General features: G+C 37.4%; 1 protein-coding gene across 2 annotated transcripts in view; it reads right to left on the bottom strand.

The window, feature by feature from the left end:
• Positions 1–4,141: 4,141 nt before the first annotated feature.
• TRIQK (triple QxxK/R motif containing) overlaps positions 4,142–17,007 on the bottom strand; it is a 60,582-nt gene continuing 47,716 nt past the window's right edge. Inside the window, exon 4 of one of the 2 annotated variants that reach the window (XM_040065957.2) lies at positions 4,142–9,388. In XM_040065957.2, the coding sequence (XP_039921891.1) occupies positions 9,263–9,388 (126 nt within the window). In that variant the 3' untranslated portion in view covers positions 4,142–9,262. The remainder of the gene's footprint in view (positions 9,389–17,007) is intronic. The other variant, XM_040065966.1, reaches the window with a different exon arrangement.

Genomic DNA, 17,007 nt, shown 5'->3' with positions numbered 1-17,007 from the left:
TAAGGTCAAGAAACACCTTGTGAGAGGACCAATATAATACAAAATCTCGCACTGTGTCTTTGTATTCCTCAAGACTTCTGAGACATGGGAGAACTTGACAGAGCACAAATATGTTGCACAAATATGTTGGTGGATCTGTTTTTGATGTTTGGCTGTGAGGGATGTAATAGAAGGGTATTTATATAAGCTATAATTCAGTGAACTGGGAGCTTTATTTCTGCAGGTCTCTAAACTGGGGCAGTTAGGTAGCCTAGTGTTTTCTAATTCTATTTTACTTAATTATTCCTGTTGGCTGGGTGGAAAGATGTGTTACCCTGTGACTACCACATGATGAAAGGAGACATCAGTAGTGTACATGACTCCTTCCTCAGACTCCATCAGAGCTAGGGCCTCTGTAGTTCCTCTGGAAGAGAATTAGCATACTTCTTATGGAAATGTTTTTGCGATTTTTTGTTTGTTTGTTTGTGGTGTGTGGTTTTTTTCTCTCATATCCAGCTGCATCGATTTCCTGAATTAAATTGTTTAGTTATCTGTAATGTGCATAGACTTTTGTTAGGCTTTACAAAAGAACCTTTGCTGCTAGGCTAAGAATGGTTTATTGCAGCACCTGCAGTTCCCATATTCCTGAGTTGTTAATGAACAACTTTTCCTCCTTCTTAGCATGAGAAACAATTCTCATGATCTTACTCATGAAAAGATCACATTGGGGTCCTCTCTTAAGTTTTCTTGGGTTTCTGCCACTGGAAGAGGGAGTCCATAAGCAGCAGCATCTGGCAGAACATCTGTATCAAGTCCCTGTTGACATCCTGAGATCTGTCTGCCCAGGCTCACTCCTCCCTTCATACAGAACTTGACAGATCATGTACCCCACTGCCAGACAACCTCAGCAAATATTTCTCTCTCCAAGGGAGGCTGTGTCAGTTTTTCAGCGTTCTTATCCTGTGTTACCTCATTGCTCACCTGATGGAAGACTACTCATACTCTCTTCAAACTGCTTAGGCTCTCTGGAAGGAACCAGATGAAGAACCTTGATCTGAGCAAGCTGAAAAGCTTTATCTAGGTGCAAAAATCAAATCTATCCTTCTCCAGACCAATGACCAAGGAGTTTTAATTCTTTACAAATGCCAGGAAAACTAAGTAACTAATCTAAATGTCAGTGTGTGGATATGACAGATCTGCTCCTCAAGGCTTTGCAAGGAAGCAGCAAGGAAGTGCTGAAGGTCTTCACGCCAGCTCCGTAGCTGTTTGGCTGAAATCCAGGTTATTTATTTATTTATTTATTTATTTATTTTCCTGTTAGTCTACATCACTTTGGGCTATACATTATTGTAAACACCCTCTGGTAGACCCTTTCAAATCAATTGAGTAACTCAGTGTTTAACAGAGATACATTAATTTTCTTGTTTAAGTTCTGGGAAATACATTTTTCATTTGGAGCTGGCAGTGATGATCCTTAAACTAGTGGTGGAATAATAGATTTGTGGAAATTATTCTAGAGATCTGTACTGTAAGGAATGGCGGATCAATGAAATCTTCCTTTCTGTATCTGTATTATCTTTTAAATTTAACATGTTTGATGCCTATGCACAACTCCCATGCTGCAGGAATGATTCTTATTTCCAAATGCCCTTGCCCATGGGGATTTTTTTTTTCTTTTTTTTCCTATCTGTAAAGATGTATAAAATGGAATCTATCTATTTTCTGTAGATAGGAATTAATTTAGTAAAAGACATATCTTCTGCGTATATGAGCCTAATATAGTGTAGAAGAAACACTTGCACTGTGGGTTTGAGGGTGCTACATTCAGAAGCAAAGTGGGCTGTCTCAGATGTGCTGCCTTTCCATCACCCCATAACACTGACATAAGCCCAGTTACAGCCGTGTGTACATGAGAGGTTGAATAATGCATGGGAACAGTCTTTTGAGCATTTATTTTAGTCCTTTCATTTGTCCTTCAGGCATTTCCCACTCCATCCTGATAGCAACTTGAAAATTTCCTAAGACAGAAGATAAAACCCGCTGACAAGGAAAAATTTCAAAACCATTGCTATTGTTGGAGTCATACATCTGATATTTGTGAAGAATTTATCAAATTTCATCATCACAGTCTTCAGAAAAAATGATACATACTACAAGTAATTCTTATTTTGAGGTAACCCTGAACCAAAGGGATGTAATTATCATTCTGTAATGTGGTGACTGTAACATTTCAGATGAGAAGCTATATTTGACTGAACTGTATCACTGAAAAATAAAGGCCACTCTTCTATTAATTAAAGATAGATTATGCTCAGTTTAAGAGAAAATAAAAAATTAAATGGATTCTCATGAATAACACAGTCATATTTGTAACTTATTTTAATGTGAACTCAAAAGCCTCCATGTATAAGTGCAAGGACTGTCAAATGTAATTCACAAGAACAGGCTGCTCTTCAAAATAAACATCTATACAGTGTAATGGGAGAAAGCCCCCACATATATTGCCTAAATTTAATATAATCTGTGGCTTTGGTAATGATCTAAAAAAGCCGCTCTACTCTTTTTTCTGTTTAGTGCATCCTGTTAGTACTGGAGCAGCAGAGACAGAGTGGAACAAAGGCAGAATACTGCCTGAGAAGAGCAGCTCAAGACAGGCTATGATTAATGAGCAGATAAACAAAAACATGGTCACCTGGAGTCATGAGCTCTTTAGGGCAGCAAAACCCCATGATACTGTGGGTTAAAACAGCCCTGTCTTAAGTAGGCAAGCATAGCACCTTAGCTCATCTTAAGTTGAAGGAAGTCACCAAAAGGGAAGTTGGGACAAACCTGTTTTAGCATGCTTGTGGCTCTAAAGATTCCTCAGGCAGGAAAAGCTAAATAAAGCTGTCCTGAATTCAAAATTTGCCGTTCTCACCAAAACAGAAAAGGTTTTTCTACATTACACAGCAGTAGTGACTTGAGAACTCTTCAGCTTCAGACCGGTGAGATCAGGGGAGATGGCTGGTCACTCCCCAGCCCACCTTTGCAAAAGGATAAGGCAGCAGGCCTCATACTACCAAAGAGCAGTAGGCATGAGTGTGACATTCTTTCACTGGATAGGAGTCCCACAGACAGTAAGCAAAACAACCATGCAGAACAGTTTCAAAAGGACAACAAAAGACAATTTTTCTGGCACCTTCCTGAGAACCTAATAAAAGTGAAAAGGCTGAATGTTTCAGCTTCTATTTACTTGTAACAAATCAGGCACCAGTAATGGTAGGAGACTCACCCTTGTAGGTTAAGCTCTGCTCTATTCTTTTTGTAGCCTATCCAAAGCAATCCAGGACTGCAGTCCTACTCTAAACACGAGCAGCTCCCCACTGAGAAGGAGAGAAGCTTTAGGAGTGCAGAATCAGCAAAAGAGCTCTCCTGCCTTTGCCTTCTACATCCCTGCTCTCTGCTAATAGTCGTACAGAGAAGGTGCCTCTAGAGAAATGTGGACATGGCTAGTATCAGAACATTTACCTTTAACTCTGTAACAGACACACAAAGCTACTCTAGCTCGGCATAATGTGACTTTTTTACACATGAAGGCAGCAGCAGCTACTCTGGCTTGTGCTTTGTGTAAATCCCAAAACCCTGGGTTTTTTTACTTAAATAAATCACCCACTGGTCCAAGAAGGAGCTGCTTTGCTCCAGATACCTTTATCTCCTTGTAGCCCTTTCATCATCCTATGAAAAAGAAGTTGTTCTGGTAGCTCTGACTTGATATCAGACTTAGCTCTTCTTGACCAACATGGTGAGTTGTGAGGTGGTTGACTCCTGGAAGAACTGGAATTCCACTTTGATTTTCTTCCAGTCTTGTTTCTGGAGGAAGTGCAATAGAATAACGACATCTGTTTGTTACCGAACTGCAAACTCCATACTCACCTCTGGCGGCCGCACTATTTCAAATTTCTACAATATCTTTGTGAAATGGAAAAAAGAGTACAAAAGATCTTTATGTTGCTTATTTTTCCACAGTCCAGTAAAAACCAGCTCTTTGTAGCTCATATTTGTAACAGACATGGACATACACCTTTTAGGGAGCGTTTGGGCAAGGCATGAACTGCGGTCCAGGGTGCACAGCTTTTCTATGCGGTATGTAGCTATAGAGAATAAGACAACAGAATCAAGCCTATTGATTGACTAGTCAGGTATTTATTTGTTTTTAACATGCAAAACCAGTACAACAATCACAGAAGCTAGAAAAAATGTAGCACTGAAAAAAGTATTCATGCAGAATGAGTATTGTACTTGAACTATCCTCCACAATCATCAGTTAGTCTGTCCCAATATTTATAGTTCATCATTACAACTGCCAAAACTGGCAACCACCAGGATTGTTGTCTCAATTAAGGACAGTAAACAGATTGTCCCATTTTTTTAATGAAAAAATCTAAAATGTAATACTTCACAGTTTAACATGTTTATTCATTTAAACGAGCTAAAAAATAGTGGTGTGACATCTGCTTGAGAGACACTGGTACCTAGCATTTTGGCTGTCTCCCCACTAATTTGATTGTGATTAAGGGGGGATAAAAGGATGAGTAGAGGATTCTGTCAATTAAATGAATAGATGAACTGCAAAAAATATTTTTTCACTTTTGGAGATGTGTAGAAAAAATATATCTACAAAAATGCATTACAGCAAACTAAGAGGATGATGGGGAAAAGTACTGCAAAATATCTCTGCTGGCTCTTTCAGGGAAAAATATTGTAAGCATAAGATCACAGATAATCTTTGCCAATTTATTCATCTCATGGCTTCACTTCCCAAAGTACAGGCACAATCCACTGTAAAATCTTTTAGGATGCAGTTCCAACATCACATTTCTGCTGTCTTATTGATGTGCCATATTGTTATTTTCTTAGTCATAAGCACCACTAATTACTATGCTACTGTAAGTAGAACTTGAAATGTGATCAAGATCTGTAGTATCTTTTTTGCTGGCAGTCTAACTTGCCTACTCTGCTTTTCAGTTCTCTACAGAGAATCTCCTAAATGCATTTGACCTTCACCGACTGGTTCAGTTGTGCCTTACAGGGACAATCCCTTATCGATGATGACTCTACTGCGAGATCCTAGAAGCATTTTCCTTCTGAAAATGGCAGCATTCAAAACTTGGCCCTAAGTCAGCAGATGAGCCTCTTCCATGGTAGCAATTTTCATGGAAGAGGCATGAAGAGTTTTGTAGGGCTTTCACTGTGCTTTCCTTAGTAGAATTGTTCAAAACCTATATTTTCAAACAAAATTTTTAGGTCAGCTGCTCTAGAGGATACCTAAGTAAACAGATGAGTTTGCTTGTGTTGTAGCTACCTGCAGTCAGGTGTTGCAGCACAATCTTCCAATCTACATGTCCTGCTACAGACCTGCTACAGCTGGTCTGATGCATGAAAGGAGTTGATTCTGAATCACATGTCTACTATATGATATGCAATACTGAATTTTAACTACAGCATTCTTCAAGAAAAGCTTAAACGTATCTCTATTAGGGAAATGCTTAACATGCCTCCTAATCTTCCAGTAAAACATGTTTATGGGCTCTAGGTAGTAGAACTAGAGCCTTTCCTTGGCAATGTTCGCTAGAAGCACCAGTAAAAATACTAGACTGAGGCTTCTGTCCTGAGATGCTGGTTCTGCTTTTGAAGAATCAAAGAGAAAAGGAAAACCACTTAGGAAGATCTACTGAGCAAAATCATTGCTGGGAGACTGTTATGTCTTCCTAGCCAGAGATTTTTCCAGACAGGACATCTGCTCCCAACCCCAGCACAAGCACTCAGTATAGGCATCTCCTCCACAACCTCTGCTAGAAAGAAATACAGTTTACTCCAGGAATAGAGGGCAACTACTGATGTCTACCTTTTCCTTCAGGTGAGTATCTTTGAAAAAACTCATTAAGCCAGGTTTGCTGTGTAAATTATTTGATCAGCAATCCTTCTTTGAAACAAGCATATAACAAGACTAATTTTATAATAAAAAAAGTCTTATATAACAAAAGTGATAGAGCGCATGGATGAACTCCAGAAAGAGACCTGATCTATTAGCATTGGATAGGGTGCCAAGGGAAGTTCTCTTCATTGTCTTCTAAGTATTTATAGGCCACATTTAGTTTTATTATGAGTTTAGCAGCTAAAATTGCCTAAAGCAATCCAGATATTCTAAAACTGACATCAGTGTGTACTTTTGAACATTTTGCTGTTTAGATTGCTTTAATGTCCTTTTAAATGTACACATAATTGTGTTCAACATTAATAAGAGAATCAAAATAGAAAAAATACCCAAAAAACATTTATCAATAAAATAGACACTGAGCAACTCATACAAACATAGATGGTCCAAAATCCAAAAGGCATATTTCAATCTCAGATATAATTAAGGGCAAAATAAGCTACATGCCCCATTAGGAATTATTGTACTGATAGGTGTATTTGCTGCAATATTTACCATGTATTTCTATATGTACACTGAACAGAAGTCTAACCAGTCTAAGCAAAAAGAAATTTTCCTGTTACATGAGAATATCCTCCTAGTACTGGAAGGGAGCCTGCAAAAAAGATGGACTTTCTACAAGAACATGTAGTGACAGCATAAGAGGGAGTTGATTCATACTAAAAGGGAGTAAGTTTAGATTAGACACTAAGAAAACCTTTTATTCTGAGGGTGGTGAGGCACTGGAACAAGCTGCCCAGGGAACCTGTGGATGCCCCATCCCTGGAGGTGTTTGAGACCAGGACAGGGCTTTGAGCAATGTGCCCTATTAGAAGGTGACTCTGCCCATAGCAGAGGTTTTGGAACTAGATGACCTTTTGCATCCCTTCTAATCCAAACCATTCAATGATTTCATGATTCTATGATCTTTCATACAAATGAAAAGATCTAATCCAAACAAAGCCAATAGACAAACTGCAAACTGTGGGCAATATGGACTCATAAGCTACACATTGGGGAAGCTGAGAGAATCACATACACACACACACACACACTTCAGATTTGTTCTGATTCATAGTTATGGGAAACGGAATATTCCTGTTCTAGGAACTTAAAGTTCATAAATTTGATAATAAGAATTGCTTGCTTTTTAACACAACCAATTGAGAGAGCAGGTCACAGGATGACCTGCATGAAGGCAGTAACTACATTTCTTTCTCAGACCATACATGACCCAGAGAGCTATATGCTGACATTAAGGAAGGAATCCTACCAGCATGTTATGGAACATGAAAACTGCTAATGTAAAGTAACAGGAGAGGTCTGCAGCTTCTGTGACATGTGGTTGGGTGCCGGTGAAGTGAAAGACATGTCACATCCAAGGAGACAGCTTGTGATATGCTTTTCCCTCCACTGGAAGTTGGGCCATGTGTCAGATAATGCTTTATCATAAATTCAACAAGTTGGTGATGTGTGAGACTAGTAGCGGACTGTAAGTCATATGCATGCATAGATGTTAGGATTTTGTGTCTGTAACAGTCATAATTAGAAAATGAGATAATTTGCATAAATACATTTCTCTTTCATATATTTTTCGGAAGACTGTTGTACTCTGAATTTCTAGAGGCGTTGTTTTGCATTGCATAAAGTGAATGAAGACTGTGACACATATGAAGTGGATCCTTAGAGACTCATAATGTATATGGTCATAGTTACTGTACATTTTAAAAATTAGCTGTATTGATCCAATTTCTTAAATGGTGATAATGGAACTGTGTCAATTTAAAAGAAATGTATTTTCCATTACAATATTTGCTGTGATTTGTATCCTTTTGCGTTCAAAATCACTGTAAGAAATCTTAGTCAGGCATCTCAGGAACAAGACAGTAAATACCTCAGCTGCAATTAAACCTAATATTCAGCTCTGGAATTTATGTCAAAGGTAAAACCAAGCTAGTTCACTAACTGCAGAATTACAAAAACTTTTCGGGAAGTCAGTCTGCCTAAATTTCCTTGCCACACCACATTGGTGCAGAGCACCAATGGCTCTACATGTTCTTGATACCAAACTGAATCTGAACTGAAGCCCAGGCAGAGAAAGACGGACCACATTTTTAAGAGGATCAAAACTGAGTCTTTACATCCACAAGCTTAGTTATATGCCAAACTCAAAGCAGAACAGGATAAAGCCAGAATTTTAAAGCTTCCTGCAGCTGCTCTGACACACCAAATTCTTCAGGTAGCTTTTGGCTATCAAAAGAACAAAAATGCTATCTACAGTGCCTAATTTGAAAGGAACTTTGCAAGAACTGAAGGATGTCATGGAGCCAAGATTTACCAGTTAGTAAAGTAGTATGCCAGAAAAAGTGTTTTCTTATTACTTACAGCCTCTCACATTAGTCTGATTATTAAAATGTTTGTATAGCTGGAATGTTTTTATACAGCATGCCCCTAACAGGTAGAGCAAGTTGATACCAAAACCATCAGGAAGAGCATAATTAAAATACAATTTTGACTTAATATTAATAGTAGATCAATACACTAATTAAAACCAACATCAACTAAACTTTCTATTTACACTAGTTCAGACAGCACAGGAGGCAAAAAACTGTATTTCAGAAGCATATGTGAATGTTAGAGCTTCTGTCATCCAGGTGCCATTTCTAACAGAACACATGTGTGCTGAACAGTTGGCAAAAGAATGAAAAAGATTACTGCAGATATATGGGCACACAGAATCTGGAATGACAGAAAATTAAGTCCATATAGAAGGTGACAGACTGCTTGTAAGAAGATATTTTTTTCCTACAATTTCTTCCATCTTCATGCATGTGTACACATGCACAAGGAACATTAAAAGGGAGAGAAAGGATGAGGGGGTTTTGATATACTTTAAACGCAAATGAAGAAAACACTTTTTATTTGGTATTTCTGCTTTCTTTTCAGAAAGGAACAGGAAACTAATTTGGTTATTAGGAAGCTCTGATTTCTAAATTTGGTCAAGGCAGACACTCCTTCTGTGAAGTCAGCATCAATACCCATGATAATAGTAGCACCTGTCTTTTGACATCAAAGTTCTCTGCCTGAGAAAAAAATAATGTAAACAATAAACTTCATGTATTGTACTGCTGCTCCTGGCTTTGGTGTTAAACAGATACACTCGGCCAGGCATAAGTGTTCTTATTTTGAAGACTTGGAATGTGACTGACGTATTGCAAAACTTTCCTATGAATTTGGATGCAAGAAATGGCATCGTTTGCCATCTTACAGTGAAGGGACTGTGTGTTTCTATGTAGTCTTGTTGAAGATGAAGAAATCTTGATGATAAATTCATTGCATTTGCTGGTTTTCATCTGGATCCAGATCAAGGTCAACTTCACTGGAAACATTAAGATAAAAAAAAGCATAGAAAGCCAACAAAAATACCAGTATAGCTGCAAGGACAAGGGCAACTTCCTGTAGAAATAAAAGAAAACAAAAACAAAATCCTGTTAGAAGTAATACCATATTTTCAGATTAATCAGGAATAAATATTATTTCCCTTCTACAATGTACATCAGACATATCTAACTGCATAAGGCATTGATGCTTTAATGATTTCTCTATTGTGGTTCAAATGCTGTAGAATCCATTCACTTTTAAATAAAGATTTTGGTGAATCTGATATGCCATCAGAAAGAGAATATTTAGCTTAAAAATCTTTAGTCTTACCTAGAAATAGGAGCTTTGTATCTTTTTACTATCCTATTCCTTCTTTTTTAAAGGAAAAGACAGAACTCACAAACCACAGTTTGGAACACAAATTTAAGTTATGAATTTACACTGTGAATTTTGATGTTTTCTAGCAATATGTTACTGCTTTTTGCCAACAAATTTGTAATTTTTTAATGAAGCAAACACAGTATGGTGGAAGTCAATGAAAATTGCTACCTCTACCTCCCAACCTCCTGGCATGAAGTACAATATGGAATTACAAACTCCGTCAGAACTGGATGAAACTTTTCTTTCTTCCGCTCTGCAATAAGGCAAAAAGCACAACAATTTGCACTTGCACTTGCCTCTCTTCCCATAAAATATTGCAACGTGCTGCATCTTCCTTAATTAAGAAAAAAGAGACTTCCAATGTATACATGATTTATAGCAGCTTTCAGAAGCAGAAAAATGTTTTTAGACTACACATTATACTCATTAGATGACTGCCTATCATCTCAAGGCTGGCCTCTGTGAAATATAATCACATCGTTATCATCCCCTTTATATTTATTTTATAATTATTATATTTATTTTATAACTTTTATTTCTTTTATATTTATTATATTTCTTATATATTATATATTAATTATATTAAATGCATTTATATTTATTTATTATATTCATTTTATTTCCTAGATTTCTTTCCTTTTTATTTCTTTCAAAGACACTGTATTTCACATTTTTAAGTTTTTATTTTTCTGTAAGGCACAGCACGCTTCCTTTAGTGTTGACTCTCATTTTACCAGACAGTGAAACATGAAAGATAAATTTGAGAAAAATCCTTATGTCCTTCCAGCTCCCAGAAAGTATGACTCTATAGCTAACAAAAGTATGACTCAGTAGCTATAGCTACTGCTTGACTCCTGATCATCATGATGAATTTTTATAATTGTGCACTCAAGATGCTCCAAAGGTTAGTCTGTACCTCCAAACTCCACTCTCCCTCTAAGGAAAGAAGCAAAACTTCCCCTTCAATTCTCAGCTTCATGTTAAGCTATAAAACAGTTGTATCAGAACAATCCCAATGTACATTTAAAATGAGAGAAGAAAGAGAGTTCAGTGATTTTGTAACAACTGATCTGAATTGGTACAGAAGATGTCACAGCAAACCTATTCTGTCAGTGGGACTGAAAGGAGATGCCTGCACTGAACCAAGACAACAAGACACCATTTACTGTCCAAGGACAGAATCTGTCCATCTTTGGTGTAAGATTCATTGTGTCCTCTAAGAGAGGCCCGGTGAATTCCTCCCAAAAATGACCATTTCTCCTCTTAGACTAGAAAGGGGTGCAGATGGTACCTCTCATGTGCACTGTGGGATTCATCCTACCCAGCATCTCTAGGTTGGTGGTGGCTTTGTGACCAGCATTGCATCCATGGACATAAAGGAGTTAAAACTGTGCATTACATTTTTTAAAGTCTAGCCCATAATCTGGCATTCCTCTATAGAACAGCATTTAATTTGCATTTACATGAATGCATTATATAGTTTATCAGAATGTTGGATCAATAATTCAACATATGCCATCTAATAAATTTTGAAATACTTCTGCCTAGTTGGCGTATGTTCTATAGGAGCATATTCTTTACTCTATAGAAACCTTTGCTTTATATTTTATATGGATGATTGAGATGTACTTTGTTTAACCACATTAAAATTGCTCCCACAAATTTGCTGAGGCTGTTGGCTACAGATTTCAACTAAATTTTCCTCTTAGAATTGTACCATCCTCTGAACTTCAACTTCCTGATTTCATGATTTGATTAAAAAAAAAAGTACATCTAATTCATTCATATATTAAAGGAAAGTGATTTTTGCTTTGTTGCAGTAGCAACACGTCAGTACCTCACAAAAGGGCATGGCAGCATCAGACAGGTTTCATTTATTTCCTTGTATCCACAGCTGTGCTCCCAGACCCATCTGGCCACACAGCTACTAATCTTAAGAGGATGTAATAAACAAGTGACATACAACTGCAGGCTCCATCTGCTCAGGAGAGTGGACAACAAAACCGTACAGTGCAGGCACCATTCACACTTGACACAGAGAGCAAATTCATTCCAGTATTAAAAAGTTTTTCCCTTGTTTGGATGCCACACTGCCCACGCATTCTGCTTTACAATAGGTTTACCTTTCCCCTCCCTTCTCCCCAGTCTCCCTTATGAAATGCTGTGGGTAGCAGCAGTAAACAGTTCAGGAACCTCTGCATTAAAGATTTGTTTCAAAGGAAGTGGAATTGGGAAAATCTTGAATTTTATTCTCTGGCTGCTCAGTAACTGCTCGACAGAAGCAGTTCTTTAATTCCTCTGCCTAAGTTTCACAATGAGTAGCACTGTGGTAACAATACTATTTTCTTTGCATAGTCATTAGGAAATGGGTGGGTGGATCAGTATTTATTATCCCTGGGAATGAAAAGTCTTACTAAAACTCCAGGTTTGAAAATTATGCAAGGACCTTAATTTTGAGTTACTGAAAAAGGCAGAGTAACAAAAACCTAAAATAAATGGCCTTACAAAGGACATCTGGCTCTCAGCTAAGGATATGCAGTCTCTTAAGAATTGCATCCAGTTTATGAACTTTTATAAACATAAATTTTGCAAGATAAATAGCAAATGAGATGCTACACCACTGTACTGTATTTGCAACAACAGATACATATTGTCATTTTAATTTGTTTTTTACTTTTCAGGCTTTGCTATTTGTATTTTAAGTCATGCATAGAAATGAAATGTTAAAATACTCCCTGCTTGGCATATATAGCTCCCTTTCTCTTGCACTTTGTGGATCATCCCCATCATTCTTAGCAAAATCCATTTACTCAAAGGATTTCACCATGAATAATTAAAGAATAGAGAATAAGACCTATAGAAATAAACTCAAAATGATCAGAGGGGTTTTTTTCCCTTTTTTTTTTTTTTCTTTTATGTCATGGTACAGAACACTAGGAAACAACATTCCTACTCTCAAATCCAAAAGTAAAGTCATAGAAGCCTTTAAAAAGGAACAGAATTTTCTATTTTATTCTCTTACATGTAGAATAACATTATGTAGAACCCTACTGATTTCAGTTTGGTTAAATTTTCCAGCAGCTTTTCATAAAGGAAATGCATACCATTACAGAATTATGTAGCTTAATTCTCTTATCATTTTTGGTCAGTTTTATGTCTCTCATGCCAAAATACTTGGATTATGTCCTCAAATTCACCCCGATGGAGCAAGTGGCAGAGCTGGAATCTAAACAAGATTAATCAGGAGAGTGGATGAGAAAAAAATGTTAGCTATGATAACACAAATCTGACACTGTATGGCAGCATCATATCGTACATATATAGAGAAATATAATACTTACAGGAAACGTCAGGGAGTTTTTACTTGTTTTTTAATTGTCCTTCAAATAGAGTCACACATTTTTACCATTTAAAACTAAGTGAAAGTGTACCACAAATTGCTCTCTTTGAAATGCTAAATTCTCCCAAACTCTTTCTGAAGAGAGACAGAAAGAAAAATCATGCTGACCAAGGATACCTGTAAAAATAAATATATAGGGACTGACAATCTTTTTATCTGATATAGTTTTTAACTGAAGACTTGAGGTGGATATTCACTGCTACCATGTTTTAGAGTTTCAACAAAATCATATTTATAAATGAATGTTTACTTCATTAATGTAGGACATTCTACAGCTAACAGAAGGCAACAAAAGTCATTTATGAACTTTTAGCCAGACTTTTTAGGTTCTAATTTTTTAGTGTGAAAATTTCAGATGGAAGAAAGAACACTGTTGTCTCAAATAATGAGAACAAGGTACTATTAGGGAGTCATTGAAAACACCTGGCTATATGCCTATAAAGCAACAGGATTCATTTTAAAACAGCTAAATACAAAATAATATATACAGGTAACAAAGATGCAGACAGTACTTCTAAAGTGGAGTACTCTGCCTTGAAAAACTGCAACTCTAAGAAGGTCTTTGGATTTCATGGGTAACTACTCCCTGAGTGTGATTTCTGGATGTACAAAGGTGGAGGGATCTCCAGCAAGGAGATGACTGGTATTTACTTTATCATAGAGAAGAATTAGAGGTAGTTTAGTTACAGCATATAATTATATACACCTGTATTTAAGTAAAGCACTTTACAGTGTGGGGTCCTTTTGTCCTGTTTGCAAGAAACTTTCAAGGCCCAGCTGCAGTTAGATAAGTTCAGCCTTGAACTAAGATGCCACTTTCTAGGAGCAAGAATGATTGACTATTCTTCAGGAAAACATGGACTTCCATACCTGCAAGTCTTTTATCATCTGATCTCTCTCAAAAAAGTACATTTTTATTAACAATTGGAGAGAATACTTCCACTTGGGCTTGTGTGAAAAGAAGGACCTGGCTGCCAAGAGTGAGCAAACTCAGCTCTCCCAGCTGCTCCTCTCCTTCAGGGCCCTAAGAAAACTCAGATTACTTCTATGGTCAGTGCTACATTCTGAACCCCTGAAGTATCAGGGGTATTAATATTACTTATCAATATTAATATTAATACTACTTATTAAAAGTAATAGCCCCCTATGTTTAACTGCTCAGATTTTTTGATATAGCATGAAAAGTTTTCTGATGTTGACGTTTTCCTCCAGTTATACAGATTTCATTTCTAGGATTTGAGGTTTTGCTGTTGATTATTCTTTGAAGTGCTACAGACTGGTCCTAAGCCTAAGAAGGCTTGAGAAAGATGGTCTACTGCTCCAAGCTGGTACAGAAAATCCTCCTAAGATTTTGCTTGGTGCATCTTCTTCACATCTCAAACCACCATGATTATGATACTTATGTATTCAGGTCAGGCAAGGGTCTGATTTTGTTCTTCTCTTTGTACATGTTGTTCCCCCTCCCTTTCATTTCATGGTCAGGGATCAAAGCCTGACTACAGGGATAACTGGGAATATCACACTTTATCCTTTGGTGGCACATTAAGCTGCTCTGCATTGTGTGAGACATGTAAGTTGAAGACCCAGTATTTTGGCCATAACAAAGTGCTTGGACTTTGTAGAATGTATTTGGATGAAATTTTATGATCTGTCACATACAGAAGTGCATATCAAATGATCTAATAGTCTCCTGTGGCCTTAATTTCTACAAAGCTATGAAACTGTATCTTGACAAATGTAGTTCACTAACTTAGCAAATTATGAACAGCATGAAAATGGAAGATATCCTTTGCTAAAATACACTAGGAATGTATTGTTATCTATTCCTATCTACCTTGTTCCAGAAGTGATAAAAGTCTCCATAGTGAGGAGACAACAGATTAAGCAGATATGTAAAAGACTGACAGAAAGTAAGCTCTCACTTTATTTAGGAAACATTTTTTCCTTAGCAGAATCGATGTACTGTATTGCTAATAATTCTCTGTGGAGTGATATTCTGCAGTCAATTATATCTTTGCAAGTACTTTGCAAATACTACTGTTAAGACTTGTGCCTACCTTTCAAGAAGATAGAAAACTTCATAATTTGTCCCACAGACCACTGATTTGTTCTTGCAGCCTGTGAAAAAAATCTCTCCCAAACAACTCCCATAACTTTTGGTCTCCGCATACCGAACTCTAGCTATCCAGGGGCCAAGCTTCCACACTTCTCAAACCATTTTCTGCTTGTCACCCTCCTGGCTGGCATGTTTTCCTCCTCCACTGAGAGCAAAGCTAGCACTGGAAAGGCCTTCCCGCTCTACTTGGTAAGGATGGGCAGCTGGGCTCCTACCAGCACAAGCCCCATGTGGGGGACCAACAAAATGACTCAGAGAAAGTTCAGAGGCTCCCTTTTTGGTACTGCTACAAAGAATTTTGTCTTATCCTAACATCAGGAGACATACAGCATGCTGCTTTCACTTGGAGTTGTTTCTCGAGACAGGGGTCCTGTTTTTTGAAGAGACACAATGTATTTTGGCACTGTCTACATTAGTGTCACATATGCAAACAGAGCCAGTACAATAGCTCTACTACAATATTTAATCTTTAAACATGTTGAAAGAGCAAATATGACATACCAAGTACTAGCATGGTCACCCTGCTTGAACTAACTTTGGATAGTTATTAGTGCTCAGCTGCTTCTCTGACATTATCAACACAGATAAAAATCCCTCATTGGGGAAATTAAAAAGTACTAAATGCCAGTGACTGAAAGAAACTTTGTTACTTTAAACCTTGCATTAAAATGACAAGGCAATCAAAGTTTGACAAGACAAGCTAATTAGTATGCCAGCGATGAAATGTGAAGAATCTCCAGGGGATTGGTTCTCAAAAGTTTTATGTCATTTATAGGGCCTTTTGTTAAGCTAATGTTGTCAGCTCTCATGGTGAAATACACAACAGTTGAATTTAATTATCCTCATAGACATTAAGGACTAAAATCACTTCACTATTTTCCAGTCCTCTTTTTTTCTTCCCTAAATACTACACTTAGTTTACAGCCAGGCATTTAAGTTCTTCAGGACACTAATGCAAAACAATTCTAGAGTTATCAATGACATAAAAAAGCCTGTTGTTTAAAGTGGCTGTATGGTGCTTATTGTGTTTGCTTATTGTATGTATATATTTCACAGAACTACAAACATACTCCCCTTTCCCACAGAGTTTAAACTTTCACATTTATCCTTCCTCTACAATATTTTTATTAGCTTCAACTTAGTCTTTTATAATAAAAGGTCAGTTTATTTTGAAATGCTGCATCATGTACTGAATAGATGCGTATATAAAATAAAATACATTCCAAATACATGTGTGTGCCTGGTTTCTTCTCAAAGATTTACAAGAACTTTGGATATTTCTATTTAAAGCGCCTACTTACCACATTGCACTGTAGTTACATCACTTTTTTTCCCTCACAACACAGATTGAAGTTAATCAACTGCTACACCACAGAATTGAGGCCTACATAATAAAAGACTAAAATCCCCACCTTTGGAAAGTGAATAATGTTGCTTATTACCATTACTCATCCCAGGGAAAAGAAGGAGCTCTTAAGAGACAGTGGGGAGTGGAAATGGGTTTCTGCTTGCAGTGGCAGGTGAATTTCCTTCTGACCTACCTCACCTCTCCAGGTGCCCTTAACAGATGTGAGGCCCTGGAATCTGAGGACCAGGGAGATGAGAATGTGGATGAAGATCCATCCAGGTTGAAGGGGTTTCCTAGGGCAGGGCAACCTACCCTCCACATCAGAACCTCCACAATTAAGAACAAAAGAAGGGTGGTAGTCATTGGTGACTCCCTTTTGAGAGGATTGGAGGGCCCAATATGCCAAGTGGACCCAGCCCATAGGGAGGTGTGTGAGCCTAGGGTAAATC

This window comes from Hirundo rustica, chromosome 1, assembly GCF_015227805.2.
Source record: "Hirundo rustica isolate bHirRus1 chromosome 1, bHirRus1.pri.v3, whole genome shotgun sequence".
NCBI lineage: Eukaryota > Metazoa > Chordata > Aves > Passeriformes > Hirundinidae > Hirundo > Hirundo rustica.
This window is presented reverse-complemented; position numbering and strand designations above follow the sequence as displayed.